This window comes from Pecten maximus, chromosome 10 (genome assembly GCF_902652985.1).
Source record: "Pecten maximus chromosome 10, xPecMax1.1, whole genome shotgun sequence".
NCBI lineage: Eukaryota > Metazoa > Mollusca > Bivalvia > Pectinida > Pectinidae > Pecten > Pecten maximus.
The window spans coordinates 24,128,841-24,145,920 of NC_047024.1; the positions used below are offsets into that span (position 1 = coordinate 24,128,841).

Here is a 17,080-nt window from a genome sequence, read left to right on the forward strand (position 1 = left end):
TCCCCACCCTTTTCCAATATTTCAGTACACTTTTCTAGAACCACTATTAGCTGCAGCAACGTACGTTGAACGTTTTGAGATGGAGGTTTGTTTATTATTGAAACTGTTTTTCCACATGTGTAACAACGTAACATTGCACTTCAAAGACATTTATATTTATTCAGTTAATAATGCGAACAAAGATTTTTTTTCTGAACTTTAAAATGTAATGTTTGTAGATCTATAAACACGTTCGATGATATCAGGACAAATAAACGGAGTTAAACTGTCGATTGAAAGAAAGAATATACGCTATACAGTGTATACATGTATATATGCATCCTTTTTATTAAAAAATAAATTTAAAAAAAATACACATTTTACAATTAATGATTATTATAGCACCGTCTTAAAGTTCGGACTTCTCTTTTTGATGTTTTTTTTTCAATTGTTTGTCAACGTCCTATTTACAGTTATCAGTTTTTATAAATTTTATATATACATGTATTTCTATACTGCGTGTGCTATGTTGTATGCATTTTGTGACGAGAAGTGTATACGCTGTCGCCGGTATAGCATCTTTAACTAATCAATTTTTCTTATTTTCTTATTTACTCTTTATGTAGTTAGTTTGCTCATGAATGATTTTTCAATAAATTTCACTTTTGAGAATGATTTTGTATTTATAAGAAAGAACTCATCAAAATGAACTCAACGTAAGCATATATTGTGATAAACAAATAACAAATAAACGGTATTGATATCCTCATTTTCTTAACATTTTTTCAGTAGCAGCAGCAGCAACAAGAATTTCCATAATCAAATTCTTCGTCAGGTCCTGAACTGTAACAGTTAATCAGTAAGAGATCGGACGAGTTATGTACCCTTGCATCGAGATGATAAAACATACGTGTGACCATGATCTATTGTACACGTGTTTCGATGACGCAAAGCACATCAGGTTCCAAATTGTGACAGCTTGTCAGTAGAAGATTACGTGTTAAAGGAAGAAAGACAAAAATCAAGCAGGTCAACAACACAAACCAATAGGCCCAGAGCAATTATATAATAAATCAAGATGAGGCGAGCACACATGGGTAAGAATCAGGATAATCTAGTGAAGTACTTCAAATTCAGACAGGAACTTGAAAGAAGGCGTTTACAATAATGTTCAAATATTTTGACAGTTTGTTGTAGATATTTATTACAACGATATATCCTTAGTTTACGAGCATTTTTTAATTCTGAATTATTTGTAATAGTTTATGTCACCAAGGTATTGTGTATTTTAGTTGTTTTTCATGTAATTATCTATCACAGGAAATGAGCAGCCATACAAACCAACAGCACAAATGTTGGAGGCAGAAAACCAAAATATGGAGGATCAGTTATCAAGCAAAGTGAAGGCTCTTAAGTCCGTAAGTAAAAAGTATTCACCATCATCTTATTCTTAATAAAACATCTAGACTATACACAGATGTAGTAGAACTAGATTGGGCTGAACACCCTGGTCATGGGTTCGAGTCCTAGTCAGATTGTTAGATTTTTCCTCTCCTGTTACATTTGGTGCCCAACAAAATACCCACAGATGTGGTATAGGGTCTCATGTTTGTGTAAATGGGGTGTTTCAGTGTTGAAATAAAACAAACAACCACATGATGAGTTCATATTTAATTCAGGATTTAATATATTGTCAACCAGACATGGAGAGATTAAAAAAACCCTGTAACAAATATAAATAAGATTGATTACAATTACGTAATAAACATTCACTACACACTCATACCTATAGATTAATGGGACATAACTCTTACAATACAGATATTATCATTTAATTCTGTTTGAATGACTTAATACAGTCACTTTGTAAATCAACATAAATAGCATAGAAGTTATTGATCAATACTTACATACTTTTTAAATCAAATAAACATTAAATACAATTAATCATAAATATATTTACAAATGTATTGGCATAGGCATGCCTGCATATGGCGCATAACCGACCAAAAGTCAGTAGCAATACAGCTCATTTACACACAGCCCACATCTAAAAGTAGTTATACAATTGCCATTTACTATTTGGCAGAATACATGATTACACAGACTTTAAAATTCCTTTTACATATTTCAGATAGTTCTTTAAAACATTTGAAAAGTATGTATATAAATATTTCAAATGAAATGACGTGTGTTCACGTTTAGCAAATCGCGAAGTAAACAATCATATTCATTTGTTTTTCTCGCAAAAATGATAGAAATGTGCGTTATATATTCAACAAATATGCAATTTGTAATATTACCATCTAAATTCTTATTATGACTGATTAAGATCAGAAATCTATCGGGATGTACTTGAAGTTCACTATCTATTACCACTATTACCATAAAAATTTCATGTTTTATTTTAACAGCTTACAATTGATATGGGAAACGAAGTGAGAGAACAAAACAAGTTTTTATCTGAAATGGTAAGAAATGTTAAGATACTAAAGATCCAAGTTAATCAGCATTTAAGATATACCAATAGACAGTTTTACATAATATTATACAGGTTATGAAATGGAAAATGGAGTTATCAAATTTAGTCAACAAAGTTCAGTGCAATTTTCTTATTTCTTATTATCAAATTTATTGTCAGATATTACGGTACTTGACACTAAATACTTGCTAAGAAGTTTGAACATCACGATAAACAATTCCAACTACCGGGGTATTTGGAAAATCCAAATTAGGTCATCAGGCTGTTTATGGAGATACAGCTATAAGACTTAAATTTCTTTATTTGTTCAGTTAATCTTAATCTTCTGGTACTAGATAAAATGACAACAAAATATTTGTTTTAGGGAAGAAAAAGAAAGCGTGGAAACTTTTTCTCCAATGTATGAGATAATGCTATTACTAATCTTGTTTTATTTTGATGATCAGGACGACGACTTCAATAAGAGCAGCGGATTGTTACAGTCAACGATGGGACGTTTAAAAGATATCGCAAGTAAAGGTGGTCCAAGGTTGTGGGGGTACATGTTTCTGTTTATTTTGTTTGTGCTGTTCGTGTGCTGGGTCATCATTCGATTCCGGTGATGTCAGTCTTCATTAGAAGTTCTACAGTTCAGAATGAAACATAACTGATGCGTAAATTCCTCTCATGTTGAGCACCACACAGAAGAGTTTGAGTGGAGAAAGTCCATAATATTTCTGATTTTCTTTAGTGATAATCTTGTAGTTACCTCCCTTCCCACAATTGTCAACATTTTTGAAATAAATTCCCAATCTTTGTCATTGCTTAGTGAATAACGTAAATTGTTTTATTTTTGTGAGAGATTTGTTATTGCAGTATGAATAATTTGTGATGAAACTTGTTTAGGAGTTTAAATTTTCAGTGAATACTGAATACTGAATTGAATATAATTCCAAAAATTCTTAGCAGACATATTGACTAATTGAACACCAGGCAAAGAACACAGAAGATTAAAATGATTTGAAGTTTGTAAATTTTGGATCTATAACTGCTGTTGTGTAACCTGGTTGAAATGATTCGAGTTGCACCAAAATATTCCGATGCAATTGTATAGGATATTGGTTCTGTAGTAGGAAGTGGCAATCCTGAGGAAGAGCTTAAAATATAGTTTTCTGTCATAGGAAAATTCATTTAACTAAATATTAAATATTTTTCTTTTTCATACTTTCTGTCAGAATGTTACAAACATTTCCAGTAAATATGTATTTGTACTAACACTTGTTTATGGACAAAATTTTGAAAAATAGAGATAATGACAAGCAGAGGCATTTGTTTTTAGACAGGCAGCTACCAGGTAGTCCCTTCAGTCTGCACATGCTGAACAATAAGTGGACAAACCATGGCCCCAAGATGTGCCTGTTTATATTTCAGATTCAGTCAATTCAACCAGTTACACAAAAACAGCCTTTATGAACATGTCATGGGAGACAACTCTTTTTAGTCTTTAAAATAGTTAAGAAAGAAAAGTCTCTCTTTCTAAAAAGAAAAAATGAAGAAATAAATAAATAAAATACTTTAAAGTTTGTTCTGGTGCCATAAATGTTATTGATTTAATAAGCAGTATTATGCTTTGTGCTGTTGAAACATGACATGTACATCTATTTTTTATGGTCAGTTATTTTTATTGAGAGTTAAAGCTTTACTATTTAAGGAAAGAGAAAAGAGGATTTGAATACTAAGTAGTATTGTTCTATGTGATTTTGCATGAAATGTATGATTTAAAGGTTTATCAAAGACTTCAGAGATTATGCATGTAAATAATGGGTTAAAAAATCAGCAAATTTAACTACAATGTTGTATTGAAGGCAGAGAAGACTCATTGAAATATGAATATCTCTGAACGGCAAAATCTGATAAAGATGGAAACAAAATAAGCTTGATGACATTGTGAACTAATTGTAAACTATTTTCTTAACACATTTTTACTAATTTCAGTACAATCAGCACTTTCATCTGTGTGTGGTGCTACTATTGTTAACAATGTTTCCTATACTACTGGGATTGGTCATTAATTAGCCCAGTCCTTCTTGTTGAGAGTGACACCAGACTTCCACCTTTTGTTACCAGATTGATACCTTACTCTTACTAAGTGATAAGGTATGGTTGTAACTTGGAAGGTTTATGGCATACAGGGACTTGAGTAAGGCTGTGTAGGAGTGGCTGTTTTGTATGGGTGATTGTTGTTGGTTGATTGCCTTAGTAGTGATATCTAAGGATGATGGATTAGAGAATGGATTGATAATGTTTGGATATTTGTATTTGGTAGTGATAGGTTGATGGAGTTATGTTGATGAGTACAATATATCTAACAGTAAGCCCATGCCTAGCAATAATCTGACCCATAGATACTGCAGTTCAGTAAAAATGCTTACAAAAATTATTTCGTTTTTTTCCCCAGCTATAAACCATCTCTTGTCCAAATGTTAGGCCCCATTGGCTTTTGTAGACAAAGTAAAAGTTTGAGATTGGTAGGTGAGTTGAGGGATGGAGGTGGGTGAGTGAAGATGGGGTGTTTGGGATGGGTAGAAGAATGGAGTGATTGAGATGGGTGGGTAAAGATGGGTGTTTTCGGTGGAGTAGTTGATTGAGGATGGATGAGAGTGGGTGGGCAGGAATAATTCTTGTGTTCTTGGAAGAGAGGTTGAGGAATGAGGATGGATGAGTATTTTATTTTTATGACAGAAGATGTGCATGCTTAAAATTGTGTCTGCAACTGTGTGTGACTTAAAATATGTTGTTAAGTTTTAAATAAAAACACTACAGTCATACCTGTTTCTCCTGTTATAATTAATAGGGAAGGTGTCTACATGGCTCAATCTCAGATAATGGCGATGGAAAGTTAAACCATTTTAAAACAGAATATTTTGAGGAATAAATAAGGGTTTTGGGGTAAAGGAGAAATAAGAATTTTTACTAATATAGTGATTAAGCGATCACTTTTTGACAACTGAATCAGGAATTCTAATCCTGAATCAAAACATGGAAAGAAATTAATGTAAACTCAAGCTTGTTTTCCATTTAACTGCATCGTACAGCAATGCTATTATTCATCAGTGATGTTACTGGCCTTAAAGTGTTGATACATTGAAGATGATGGATGAAACTCCAAAAAAAGGTCGTGAGTCTACCACGGAGGAGGACGTGAGAGTTGGCAGCCCTGAGTACATGTATATAATAAGACCCTTGTCACTATTGAAATCATTGAGTTTTGAAAAAAAGTTTACTTTGTTACGAACAACTTAATTTCAGATAGAAATATCCACACCTTTAACTTTTGTAAATACTGAGGGGAATCTCCTAGGGAAATAAAAGAGTATAGCGATACCTGACTGAAACAGTACTTCTAACTCAAAATCGATAAAATAATGAGTGGTTTATGATCGTAATATTGATTTACACAGACACAATTGAAACGAAAGTTTGAAATTAAAAGAAGCAAAATATAATTAAGAATTCCTTTTTATGTGAAATTACACACAAACGTCAATATAATGCTCTAGGTTTGCTGTTTATTACCTAGAAATCTCCGAAACCCAGCCTCAGTACCAACACACATACATATATATATATATACAATGTATATGTAATAATGAAAATAAAAGTGCCTCCATTTTCAGAAGTAAATACCAATGTCTATCAGAGATTTATACACATGTATATCATATGTGATATATAAACATCTCTGTGTCTATGCACTCTGCTAGTGGTTTGCAAATAGTTCTCATTGCAGAAACCATAACCTATTCAGTTCATCTCATATCGCTAAAGTGATGAATTCTGCTCGATATATATTCGCCCGCAACAAGAAAACAATTTCAAATTTGCTATTAGTACATCTACATTAAAATTTTAGTACGAGAGCTCGTGAAACTTTAGATCCGTGTTTCATCTAAATGACGATTTTTGAATTGTCTCCCCTACAGTGAGAGATGACACTTATTTCAAACTCCACACATCCCTTTTAAATCACAGTGATATGTACAAAGTTAACAACAGAAATAGAACCACTGTATGTGAATATGTAGCCCGAGTTTCTTCTGGCCCTGACACCATGTCTGTTGGACATTGTGTCAGCGCCAGAGGAAACTCGGGCTAGTGAATATGTATTACACTACGAAAATAAAAGACATCTAAGTGATCCCACTTTGCATATCCCCATGACTGGATGTTTATTACAATCAAAGTTTTCGATACACGTATGTATATTTTTGATATTATCAAGTTAGTTTACTTTTAGCTGACTCTAAATAGTCCAATGGAAGGTAACTGCTTTTAATATGTAATTATGTAATTGAAACGGCCAAGAACGCGCATCGGCACATAGTAATGAACACAGAAACATAAAAAAGACTTCGAAAAGATTAAGGATTCGTACTGTGGATTGCCGTCAGTTTATTTTACATCAACCATGCATCAAAGGGAAATCACCAGGTCGATCGATTATAATGAATGCTGAATGTATCAACAACACTGATTGGTTGGTAATAAACGTATCGTCCTAAATGGTTGGTCTATAATGAATGTAGCATCTCGCCACTGGTTAAAAATGGATATATCCTCGCCACCGGTTGGTCTATAATGGATATTTCGTCGCCACTCATTGGTCTTTAATGAATGTATTGTTGACCTAAAATGATTGTGTCCTCGTCGCCTGCCGTTTGGAATTCGACAAACCTCGGCAGATTCCGGTACCCTATATCTGGTCCATAATTTCGTATCATTGTTGTCACTAGTCGGTCCATTATGGATGTATCGCTGTCTTTGATTGGTCTGCCATAATTTTTTTGACATCACCGGAAATCACATCCGTCTTGTAATCCAGGCCCTATTGTAGGATATTCGGCTATATACAGATGGTCCATCCAAACAATCGAGATTTCCCCATGAAGTTATTCCAACCTGTACCCATCTTCCAGGTTTGATCTCGCACTGCAAAGGACCGCCACTATCACCCTGAAAGTCAAAGCCAAATGCTTAGCACTATATAACTTTATAGGATTTCTGATCAAAATTATAAAAAAAAATCTAGATTATTTGAGATTTCGATCAGGATGAAAAATAATATAAATGGTTGTTATCTGGATGACACTAGCCATGCATTCTATTACGAGTCTCTGGTATAAAACAAGACATAAAAACGTATACTTCGATGGATAAATAATTCGAAGATAAATAACTTCTATATATTATTAGATACTTTTTGTTAGTATTTGTACAGTGTAGATTCATATGAAAAGAACAGAAAGTATACGATGGGCCTTTTGACTTCCCACGATAACTGACTTACGTAGCACGTGGCTCTATCGGGATCCTCTGTACATATCATATCGTCTGTAATCCTGCCTCTAATGCCCTTCTGACACTCCTCGTTAGTTATAACGGATACTGCCGTCTGTTGGAGAATGGTGGCGGAACTAGTTTTGTCTGTAAATAATACCAACCACCACCATTTGACTTTACATTTCGTTGGATTAGTTACATTACAAATATAATTTGAGGTATTTCCTATGTTCGACTGTAGACATGTGCTCTTGAAAACCTCCAATGCAATATTTTCAGAAATATCTTTTGACGAACATTATTGTAAATTGATTAATTAATATTAACTGCACAAAGTTATGAAAAAGAGTAAAAGGAAACAACAACATGAAAAGTCGAAAAACATTTTGGAATCAAAAGGAACAGCAGCATTGAGAATCAAAGGGAACACGAGCAATGCGAGTCAAAAGGAACACGAGCAATGCGAGTCAAAGGGAACACGAGCAATGCGAGTCAAAAGGAACACGAGCAATGCGAGTCAAAGGGAACACGAGCAATAAGAGTCAAAGGGAACACGAGCAATAAGAGTCAAAGGGAACACGAGCAATAAGAGTCAAAGGGAACACGAGCAATAAGAGTCGAAAGAGAACAACAACGTTGTTAAGAGCCAACGGGAGCTTCAGTGTACAAGTCAAACGGAACAACGACCTAGATAGGCAAAATAAGCACATTAATTATCAAAGTGATGAGGTACATATTACTATACGTACCATCTTTATCGCGCATGCCCCATCCTGTGATATAGCATTTCGACTGTGATATATCCATGGATTTCTTTGCTAATTCGATAGGTTGGATGTAGGTTCCAAACTGAACTGGCGTTAGGAGTTTAAGAATGGCAACGTCATTGATTAAAGTTGTTCGATTATAATCACGATGCTGAAATACAGTAAAAAGGGTAAAACATATTGATTTTACAACAATCGCAAAATAACTTATCTTAATCACGCTTGTTGGCCCGGATGGTAGCGCACGAGAGATTTTTCTGTCTGAAGAAACGGGAGTAAATGGAGAAAACTCATGGATGGGCAGGTGGCCCCCATGGCCCCCATACCTTTTCACGGGAATCGAACCCCGATCGCCTAGATGAAAGGTATGTGCGTTACAACTGTTCCACCGACCACCCAAATGAGTTTTACGGGAATAGTAAGGTAATCGAGTAGCTCCAAAAATAATAGCAATAACTGTGAATACAATTTTCAGAATAAAAAATATTTTGTGCAAATTTAGTCTACGAATATAATATTATTATTATATGTTTTACATACACTATTGTTAAATAGTGATATTCAGAAGGTTGTGCTACTGATTAAAATACGGAGAATTTGGAATACGCTTTGCTCAGTGGAAGCATCTCTATGTAGAACCAGTTTACGATACCATGTCAATGTTATGAGATGGCTACGATCATTATACTTACGATACGTATTTTCTTCACTTTGATTTTCTGTTCATTTCTGTGTGGCTCGGCCTCTTGCCTGTTATAATCCCCCGCAAGTACTCGGAATCTCTGTGCTCTATCGAAAAATTGAAAAAAAAACATGATATATTTCATCTTCTGTCATAAAATAGGATTGGATGTTTGTTCAATAATTCTTACAGTCTCAAGTTTATATCTTGGTGATTTGACAAAAAAGCACACGCAAAGAATACAACACGACCACACGCATCATTAGAACATGTCTGGTGTCTAGATCTTTAAATCACCAGACTCATCATAACAACATGTCTAGTGTCTAGATTTCTAAACCAATAGACGCATAATAACAACCTGTCTGGTGTCTAGATTTCTAAATCAATAGACAGCATGGGTATGCTGTCATTGTCATTAAGCCTGTGGTTTTAGTTGCCACATTCTAACGTTTAACTGAAGCAGTGATTCAAACTCAAATTTGGGAAACTAGGACATGTTTTGCACAAAGCACAAAAACCATTAACGAAGTACAAGGTGAAGAAAGCCCGGCACTCCGGAAGCGTAAGCGTCTTGTTCATGATCTTTATCAGCCATTTTTATGTCTCAGTCATATTTCAATGTGTACCTAACTTACTGTCGAGGGACTCTAAGGAACAATTCAACGAGATAAGACTTGACTAATAGAATTGAGTATATAATGCCAAGCATTGATTACTGTAAATGTGTAAGTTTTAGCGGTTATCTTATTTTCGCGCTTTTAGCGGTGGAAGCATCCCGCTAAATTACGATTGCGCTAATTGCACGCTCTATAAACTGTTTATATATCAAATAACTTTGGTACGCCAATTCAGCAATGCTCTAATCTGTTAAATATGGAAATGCACTAAAATGAGTACGCCAAACAAAGCACGTTTAGGCGCTACTTACAACCGGAAACCAGGGTGAAGTCTGATTTGCATATTTGTTACTGTGAAACTTAAAATAAATTATAAAACAATATTCAGAAGAACAGGTCCGAAGTTACATATGCGCATAGAGTACAAAATTCACTATTGGAATTTTCCCCACTCCATGACAGTTGGTAAAATGCAGAAATGAATCAATACTTTTAAGGAAATCGTTTGCTTTCAAACGTTAGGTGAACGTTACTATACGTATGCTTATGAATGTTATTGAATATAATGAAACAAAGCTTTCTGAACGCAGATAGACACAGAAATCTATTTTTCAAATGTACAGATTTCGATAGTATATATGTACCCTTTGTCTGATCTTCGATGAAAGTAAATTAATGTATTTTTAAATCATTAGGTTTGCACACCAACGCTGTCACGAATGTTTTGCCTTATTATATCAAGGCTGCTTAATAGTGGGATTAACGTCTCCAAACGACACCAAGTGTGGTTTTCCTGGCTTGCCTGGGTTGTCACATGAATACAGTTCCCTGGTAGTTAAGCTTCTGAACTCTGACTCCTATCTGAGAGAGTGTCATGGGCTCGGCTATACCCAGAACAGGACATTAATCCTCATCAATCAACCCCTATCTGAGTATAATAATAAATCGTTATAATTCCAACTTTTAACTTAACTCTAGAACACATGTCGTGCTATGTTATAACCACCGGTACAGTTGAAGGATTCATTTTATATTAAATTCAATTCGACTTTATTGGAACTTTTATAACTACAACTGTATTTTTACATATAAATGAATTTTACCTACACATACCGTCATGAAAACATCGCCCATTGTCGCAATGATCATCCCAAAACGTCGTGTTACGGTAACGCGACTTAAATACAAGGTTGATCTCAGGTCTTTGGTCTTGATTTCTTTCTTTTATAGTCCTTCCCACAGAAAAGGTATTGCTTTGCCCAATGGACCATGGTTATGTACGTATGGTTATTGAACACATATTCGGACATTATGTAAACATGTTCCAAGCGTGCAAAATAAGGTGAAGTAAATCACAAATTATCATTCCATATGCTGCACAAGGCTCGTCGTTTCAAGAAAACAGGGCAATGTAACTATTCGGACATCGTTAAATGACGGACTTAAAATATCCAAACACTTAACTGTATATCATAATACGGTACTCATGCACCCCTCATTTCATTTCTCTGCATACACATACAAAATAACTTGGCTACGCGCATGACTTTTACAGTAATTGACGTCATATGCCGTGCTATATAAAACCAGAAATAAGCATATTTGTGAATAAATTTTTCATATCACTACTTACTGACAATATTATCTCGAACAGAAAATAATTCGTGAAATAAGATATTGTCATATTTTTATTTCGAACTTGTGTGTGTTATATATCTTCGTATGAAGACATATATTACTCTTATCCAATGTGAATTTTCTGTGATGTTAACCTACCGTGGTTTGAAGATGCAGTGCGCCGCAGTGAGCACGGTGTCTTCATTGAGCAGTGTTCCTCCACACATAAATCTACCCCTCAACCTGTCTGGTGTCTAGATTTCTACACCAACAGACACATCATAACAACCTGTCTGGTGTCTAGATTTCTACACCAAAAGACACATCATAACAACCTGTCTGGTGTCTAGAGCATCATAACAACCTGTCTGGTGTCTAGAGCATCATAACAACCTGTCTGGTGTCTATATTTCTAAACCAACAGACACATCATAACAACCTGTCTGGTGTCTAGATTTCTAAACCAACAGACACATCATAACAACCTGTCTGGTGTCTAGATTTCTAAACCAACAGACACATCATAACAACCTGTCTGGTGTCTAGAGCATCATAACAACCTGTCTGGTGTCTAGAGCATCATAACAACCTGTCTGGTGTCTATATTTCTAAACCAACAGACACATCATAACAACCTGTCTGGTGTCTATATTTCTAAACCAACAGACACATCATAACAACCTGTCTGGTGTCTAGATTTCTAAACCAACAGACACATCATAACAACCTGTCTGGTGTCTAGATTTCTACACCAACAGACACATCATAACAACCTGTCTGGTGTCTAGATTTCTACACCAACAGACACATCATAACAACCTGTCTGGTGTCTAGATTTCTAAACCAACAGACACATCATAACAACCTGTCTGGTGTCTAGAGTATCATAACAACCTGTCTGGTGTCTAGATTTCTAAACCAACAGACACATCATAACAACCTGTCTGGTGTCTAGATTTCTAAACCAACAGACACATCATAACAACCTGTCTGGTGTCTAGATTTCTACACCAAAAGACACATCATAACAACCTGTCTGGTGTCTAGAGCATCATAACAACCTGTCTGGTGTCTAGAGCATCATAACAACCTGTCTGGTGTCTATATTTCTAAACCAACAGACACATCATAACAACCTGTCTGGTGTCTAGAGCATCATAACAACCTGTCTGGTGTCTAGAGCATCATAACAACCTGTCTGGTGTCTATATTTCTAAACCAATAGACAGCATGGGTATGCTGTCATTCTATGGTATCGGCGGAAACCTTGATAGGAGGATTATGTCCTTGAGCCTGTGGTTTTAGTTGCCACATTTTAACGTTTAACTGAAGCAGTGATTCAAACTCAAATTCGGGAAACTAGGACACATTTTGCACAAAACATAAAAACCATTAACGAAGTGCAAGGTGAAGAAAGCCCTGCATTCCGGAAGCGTAAACGTCCTTATCGGCCATTTTTATGTCTCGGTCATATTTCAATGTCTACCGAACTTACTGTCGAGAGACTCTAGGAACAATTCAACGATACAAGGCTTGTCTAATAAAATAGAGTATATAATGCCAACCATTGATTACTGTAAATGTGTAAATTTTAGCGGTGGAAACATCCCGCTAAATTACGATAGCGCTAATTGCACGCTCTATAAACTGTTTATATATTAAATAACTTTGGTACGCCAATTCAGCAATGCTCTTATCTGTTGAAATATGGAAATGCACTAAAATTTGAGTACGCCAAATAAAGCACTTTCAGGCGCGTAGCTGCCTATATGCAAGTACGCAGTTGCGTACAAATCAGTTTTCAAAAAAACAAAAACAAAAACAAAACAAAGAAAGAAAAAACTCTGTTATTTATATGACACAAAATATGAATGCTGTCCCTAGGTGATGGTGCTAGTCAAACCCACTAATTGATATAACTAGTCATTACGTGGTAGGGAACGCAATCAATCGGTCGGTTAAAGTGGGACAAAGAAAAATCGAAGACCTGATTCTTTGGAAGAAATTTCAGCTCGCCCCGCAGGAACCATCAGCATCAGAAACAAGTCAAAATGATACACCTGATGTAACAAAGCTCCCTGGTGGTTGTCAGAATTGCAAAATGCTTACGCTAACAATCAATGCCAAATTTATGCATTTTATATACAAAATTTGCAAGATATATGTATGTATGAGAAGTTGAAGCAAATTCTAAATAACACACAAAACTTAGTTTTGATATCCAACGGTTTACACAAAATATGGGAAAAATGAAAATAAATCCAATAATTTCAAAATTAGTTGTCAAATAACAAAGATGCCATATATATATATACTAATATAGACTTAATTAAAAACTTAATATAGACTTAAAAATGTTTAGATAGGTTTAAAATGAGCTTTGATACAAAAACGTTAAGTCCTAAACATAGGAAACTTAAATTAAAAGAAAAAAAAAATAGAATAATTCAATAATATTTTTTTGTAACTTTACTCTACTAAATGGTTATTAATTTGATTCTGGTTTGGCGTCCTCCGCCTCTCTTGTCTTGATAAATCAGTCTATTTGATTGTACCTTCAAAATAGAGCAAATTATTTTCTAAATTATTCTGTTTATCTCTCCTACCATTCCTTTTCACAATACATATTTATTTTATACAATTCAGATTATCTTTTTTATACTAAACATATTATATTTTTAAATATGTCTCAAGTACACGTATTTGCTTTTTTGCAGTTAGACGTACATGTAAAACCATTTCAGGTAAAAGTAGATTTCAATTGATTCCATGAGGAAAAGGGACATCTGAAAAGCTCTTCACACATGTCAGACAATCTAACTACTATATTCAGATACGTGCTGAATGTAAACTATATAGCATTATTAGATCTCCTATCCCTTAAAATGTATTATTTTATACAAGATATGTTATCACGATAATATGCCGAAACACAATACAACATAAAATTATAATTTAACTCATTCCATTATAACAATTATACACAACGAGAAAAACTTCTTTTTTTCAAATATGTGTGTGTGTATTTCGGCACAAATTGCATGAAACTTGTAGAAAAAATAATCTGATACTTTCTCAATTAAGAAAAGTAAAATAAGCGCCAATATCATCTATTGTTAAACGTACATGTAGTGAATGAGCGAATAGTGAAAATTGGAGATAATATCTCATTTACATATTTAGATTGCTCATTTAAATATGATTTAAAATTTGGGCATAGTAACATTTAAATTTTTTCTGGGGTCTGATCTAGCCCACCATCCTCCCTTTGGTGCCATTCCTATAAAGGACTACTTACAACCGGAAACCAGGGTGAAGTCTGATTTACATATTTGTTACTGTAAATCTTAAAATAAATTATAAAACATTATTCAAAAGAACAGGTCCGAAGTTATATATGCGCATAGAGTACAAAATTCACTATTGGAATTGTCCTCACTACATGACAGTTGGTTAAATGCAGAAATGAATCAATACTTTTAAGTAAATCGTTTCGCTTTCAAACGTTAGGTGAACGTTACTATACGTATGCTTAGGAATATTATTGAATATAATGAAACATAGCTTTCTGAACGCAGATAGACACAGAAATCTAATTTTCAAATATACAGATTTTGATATTACATATGTACCCTTTGTCTGATCTTCGATGAAATTAGTAAATTAATGTATTTTTAAATCATTAGGTTTGCACACCAACGCTGTCACGAATGTTTTGCCTTATATATCAAGGCTGCTAAACGGTGGGATTAACGTCTCCTAACGAGACCAAGTGTGGTTTTCCTGGCTTGCATGAACACTGTTCAATTCCCTGGTAGTAAAGCTTCTGAACTCTGACCCCTATTTGAGAGAGTGTCCTGGGCTCGGCTATAACCGGAACAATTTTATATATAAATGAATTTTACCTACACATACCGTCATGAAAACATCGCCCATTGTCGCAATGATCATCCCAAAGGGTCGTGTTACGGTAAGGCGACTTAAATACAAGGTTGATCTCAGGTTTTTGGTCTTGATTTCTTTCTTTTACAGCCCTTCCCACAGGAAAGGTATTGTTTTGCCCAATGGACTATGGTTATGTACGTATGGTTATTGAACACATATTAGGACATTATGTAAACGTGTTCCAAGTGTGCAAAATAAGGTAAAGTCAACACAAAATATCATTCTAAATGCTGTACAAGGCTCGTCGTTTCAAGAAAACAGGACAACGTAACTATTCGGACATCGTTAAATGACGGACTTAAATTGTCCAAACACTTAACTGTACATCATAATACGGTACTCATGCACCCCTTATTTCATTTCTCTGCATACACATACAAAATAACTTGGCTACGCGCATGACGTTTACAGTAATTGACGTCATATGCCGTGCAACATAAAAACAGAAATAAGCATAAACTAAATAGCATTCTCGTTGTATATTTGTGAATAAATGTTTCATATCACTACTTACTGGCAATCTTGATAATTATCTCAATATTATATTGAACAGAAAATAAATTGTGAAATAAGATATTGTCATATTTTTATTTCGAACTTGTGTGTCTCATATCTTCGTATGTAGACATATATTACTCTTATCCAATGTGAGTTTTCTGTGATGTTAACCTACTGTTGTTTGAAGATGCAGTGCGCCGCAGTGAGTACGGTGTCTTCATTGAGCAGTGTTCCTCCACACATAAATCTACCCCTGTACCTGATGGACACTTGCCATGGCCATGCGTTGTCTGTGGCGTTTGTACCTCCAATAATGGCTGCTATATTACCGTTACCATCTTCGGCATCCTCCCGTAAATCTTAATCAAGGAAAGAAGAAAATTATGTTTCTATTTCAGTGGTTGTAATTTAAAACTATTTTGTTGTCGAATTCATTTGGTACTAATTTAACATTCAAAGATGCTACTGGCTCGTGTGTCTTTTGTATGATCAAATATGAGTCAATACAAAATGCATATGGTATATACATGCTGTTGATGTATATTGGTATCAACAAGTTTGCTATGTATAAGGTTTATGCAATTTATGAAATATGAAAATGGGAATATGAAATTTTGTTTGGAAAAAAAAGAGTAAAAAATAACATAAAATTTTATCCACATATTTACTTACTTCTTTGACCGGTTCCTGTGCTCACAGCTATGCCAATGATAACAATGGATATTACGAACCACCAGCCGGTCATTTCGTCTCCTGGTGGTCAGTGTCAAGTGGGAACGGACATTGGTTTCACAGTATACAATAGTCACCACCCGTACGATGATGACGTCAGAAAATTAGAGTTGTTGAGTGCTATCTAGGCCCAGGGCAGATCGCAGAAATATGGCTAATGACACTTAATGTGTTATAAATATTCATCCTTTATTCAAGTTCCGAGAATACAACGAGGGTATGTAAATGGGGAATTGAAACAACACTCTAAAAATATACCACACTGATTTGTTTCATTATGTTATTGACTTTGATGATATCGTTATGAAATCGTTTTTAATTGTTTTCTTTTGTGTATGCTTTATGTATATGAAAGATGTTAATATTCGCTGGAATATTCATAGATGCAGTATATGCCGGGTAATGAAAATGCGACGTACTTAATGCTTCTTCCTTTTAA

At 34.6% G+C, this 17,080-nt stretch overlaps 2 protein-coding genes across 2 annotated transcripts; one reads left to right on the plus strand and one right to left on the minus strand.

Moving 5' to 3' along the window:
* Positions 1-905: 905 nt before the first annotated feature.
* LOC117336285 (BET1 homolog) lies at positions 906-5,268 on the plus strand. Its single transcript, XM_033896766.1, has 4 exons — positions 906-1,076; positions 1,300-1,397; positions 2,394-2,450; positions 2,908-5,268. The coding sequence occupies exons 1-4, from the start codon at positions 1,058-1,060 to the stop codon at positions 3,061-3,063; spliced, it is 330 nt and encodes a 109-aa protein (XP_033752657.1). The 5' UTR covers positions 906-1,057; the 3' UTR covers positions 3,064-5,268.
* A 721-nt stretch (positions 5,269-5,989) lies between these two features.
* Positions 5,990-16,714, minus strand: LOC117336606 (chymotrypsin-like protease CTRL-1). Its single transcript, XM_033897217.1, has 7 exons — positions 16,582-16,714; positions 16,084-16,268; positions 11,626-11,720; positions 9,240-9,336; positions 8,530-8,698; positions 7,788-7,924; positions 5,990-7,453 (listed from the first exon to the last, which is right to left on the minus strand). The coding sequence occupies exons 1-7, from the start codon at positions 16,652-16,654 to the stop codon at positions 7,301-7,303; spliced, it is 909 nt and encodes a 302-aa protein (XP_033753108.1). The 5' UTR covers positions 16,655-16,714; the 3' UTR covers positions 5,990-7,300.
* Positions 16,715-17,080: the final 366 nt, after the last annotated feature.

Coding starts and splice junctions, on each gene's coding strand:
- LOC117336285 (XM_033896766.1), top strand. Junction 1,398..2,393: donor AAGTGAAGGCTCTTAAGTCC/GTAAGTAAAAAG, acceptor TTATTTTAACAG/CTTACAATTGATATGGGAAA. Junction 2,451..2,907: donor ACAAGTTTTTATCTGAAATG/GTAAGAAATGTT, acceptor TTTGATGATCAG/GACGACGACTTCAATAAGAG.
- LOC117336606 (XM_033897217.1), bottom strand. CDS start 16,654: ATGACCGGCTGGTGGTTCGTAATATCCATTGTTATCATTGGCATAGCT. Junction 16,269..16,581: donor CACAGGAACCGGTCAAAGAA/GTAAGTAAATAT, acceptor TCCTTGATTAAG/ATTTACGGGAGGATGCCGAA. Junction 8,699..9,239: donor AAGTGAAGAAAATACGTATC/GTAAGTATAATG, acceptor ACTGTATTTCAG/CATCGTGATTATAATCGAAC.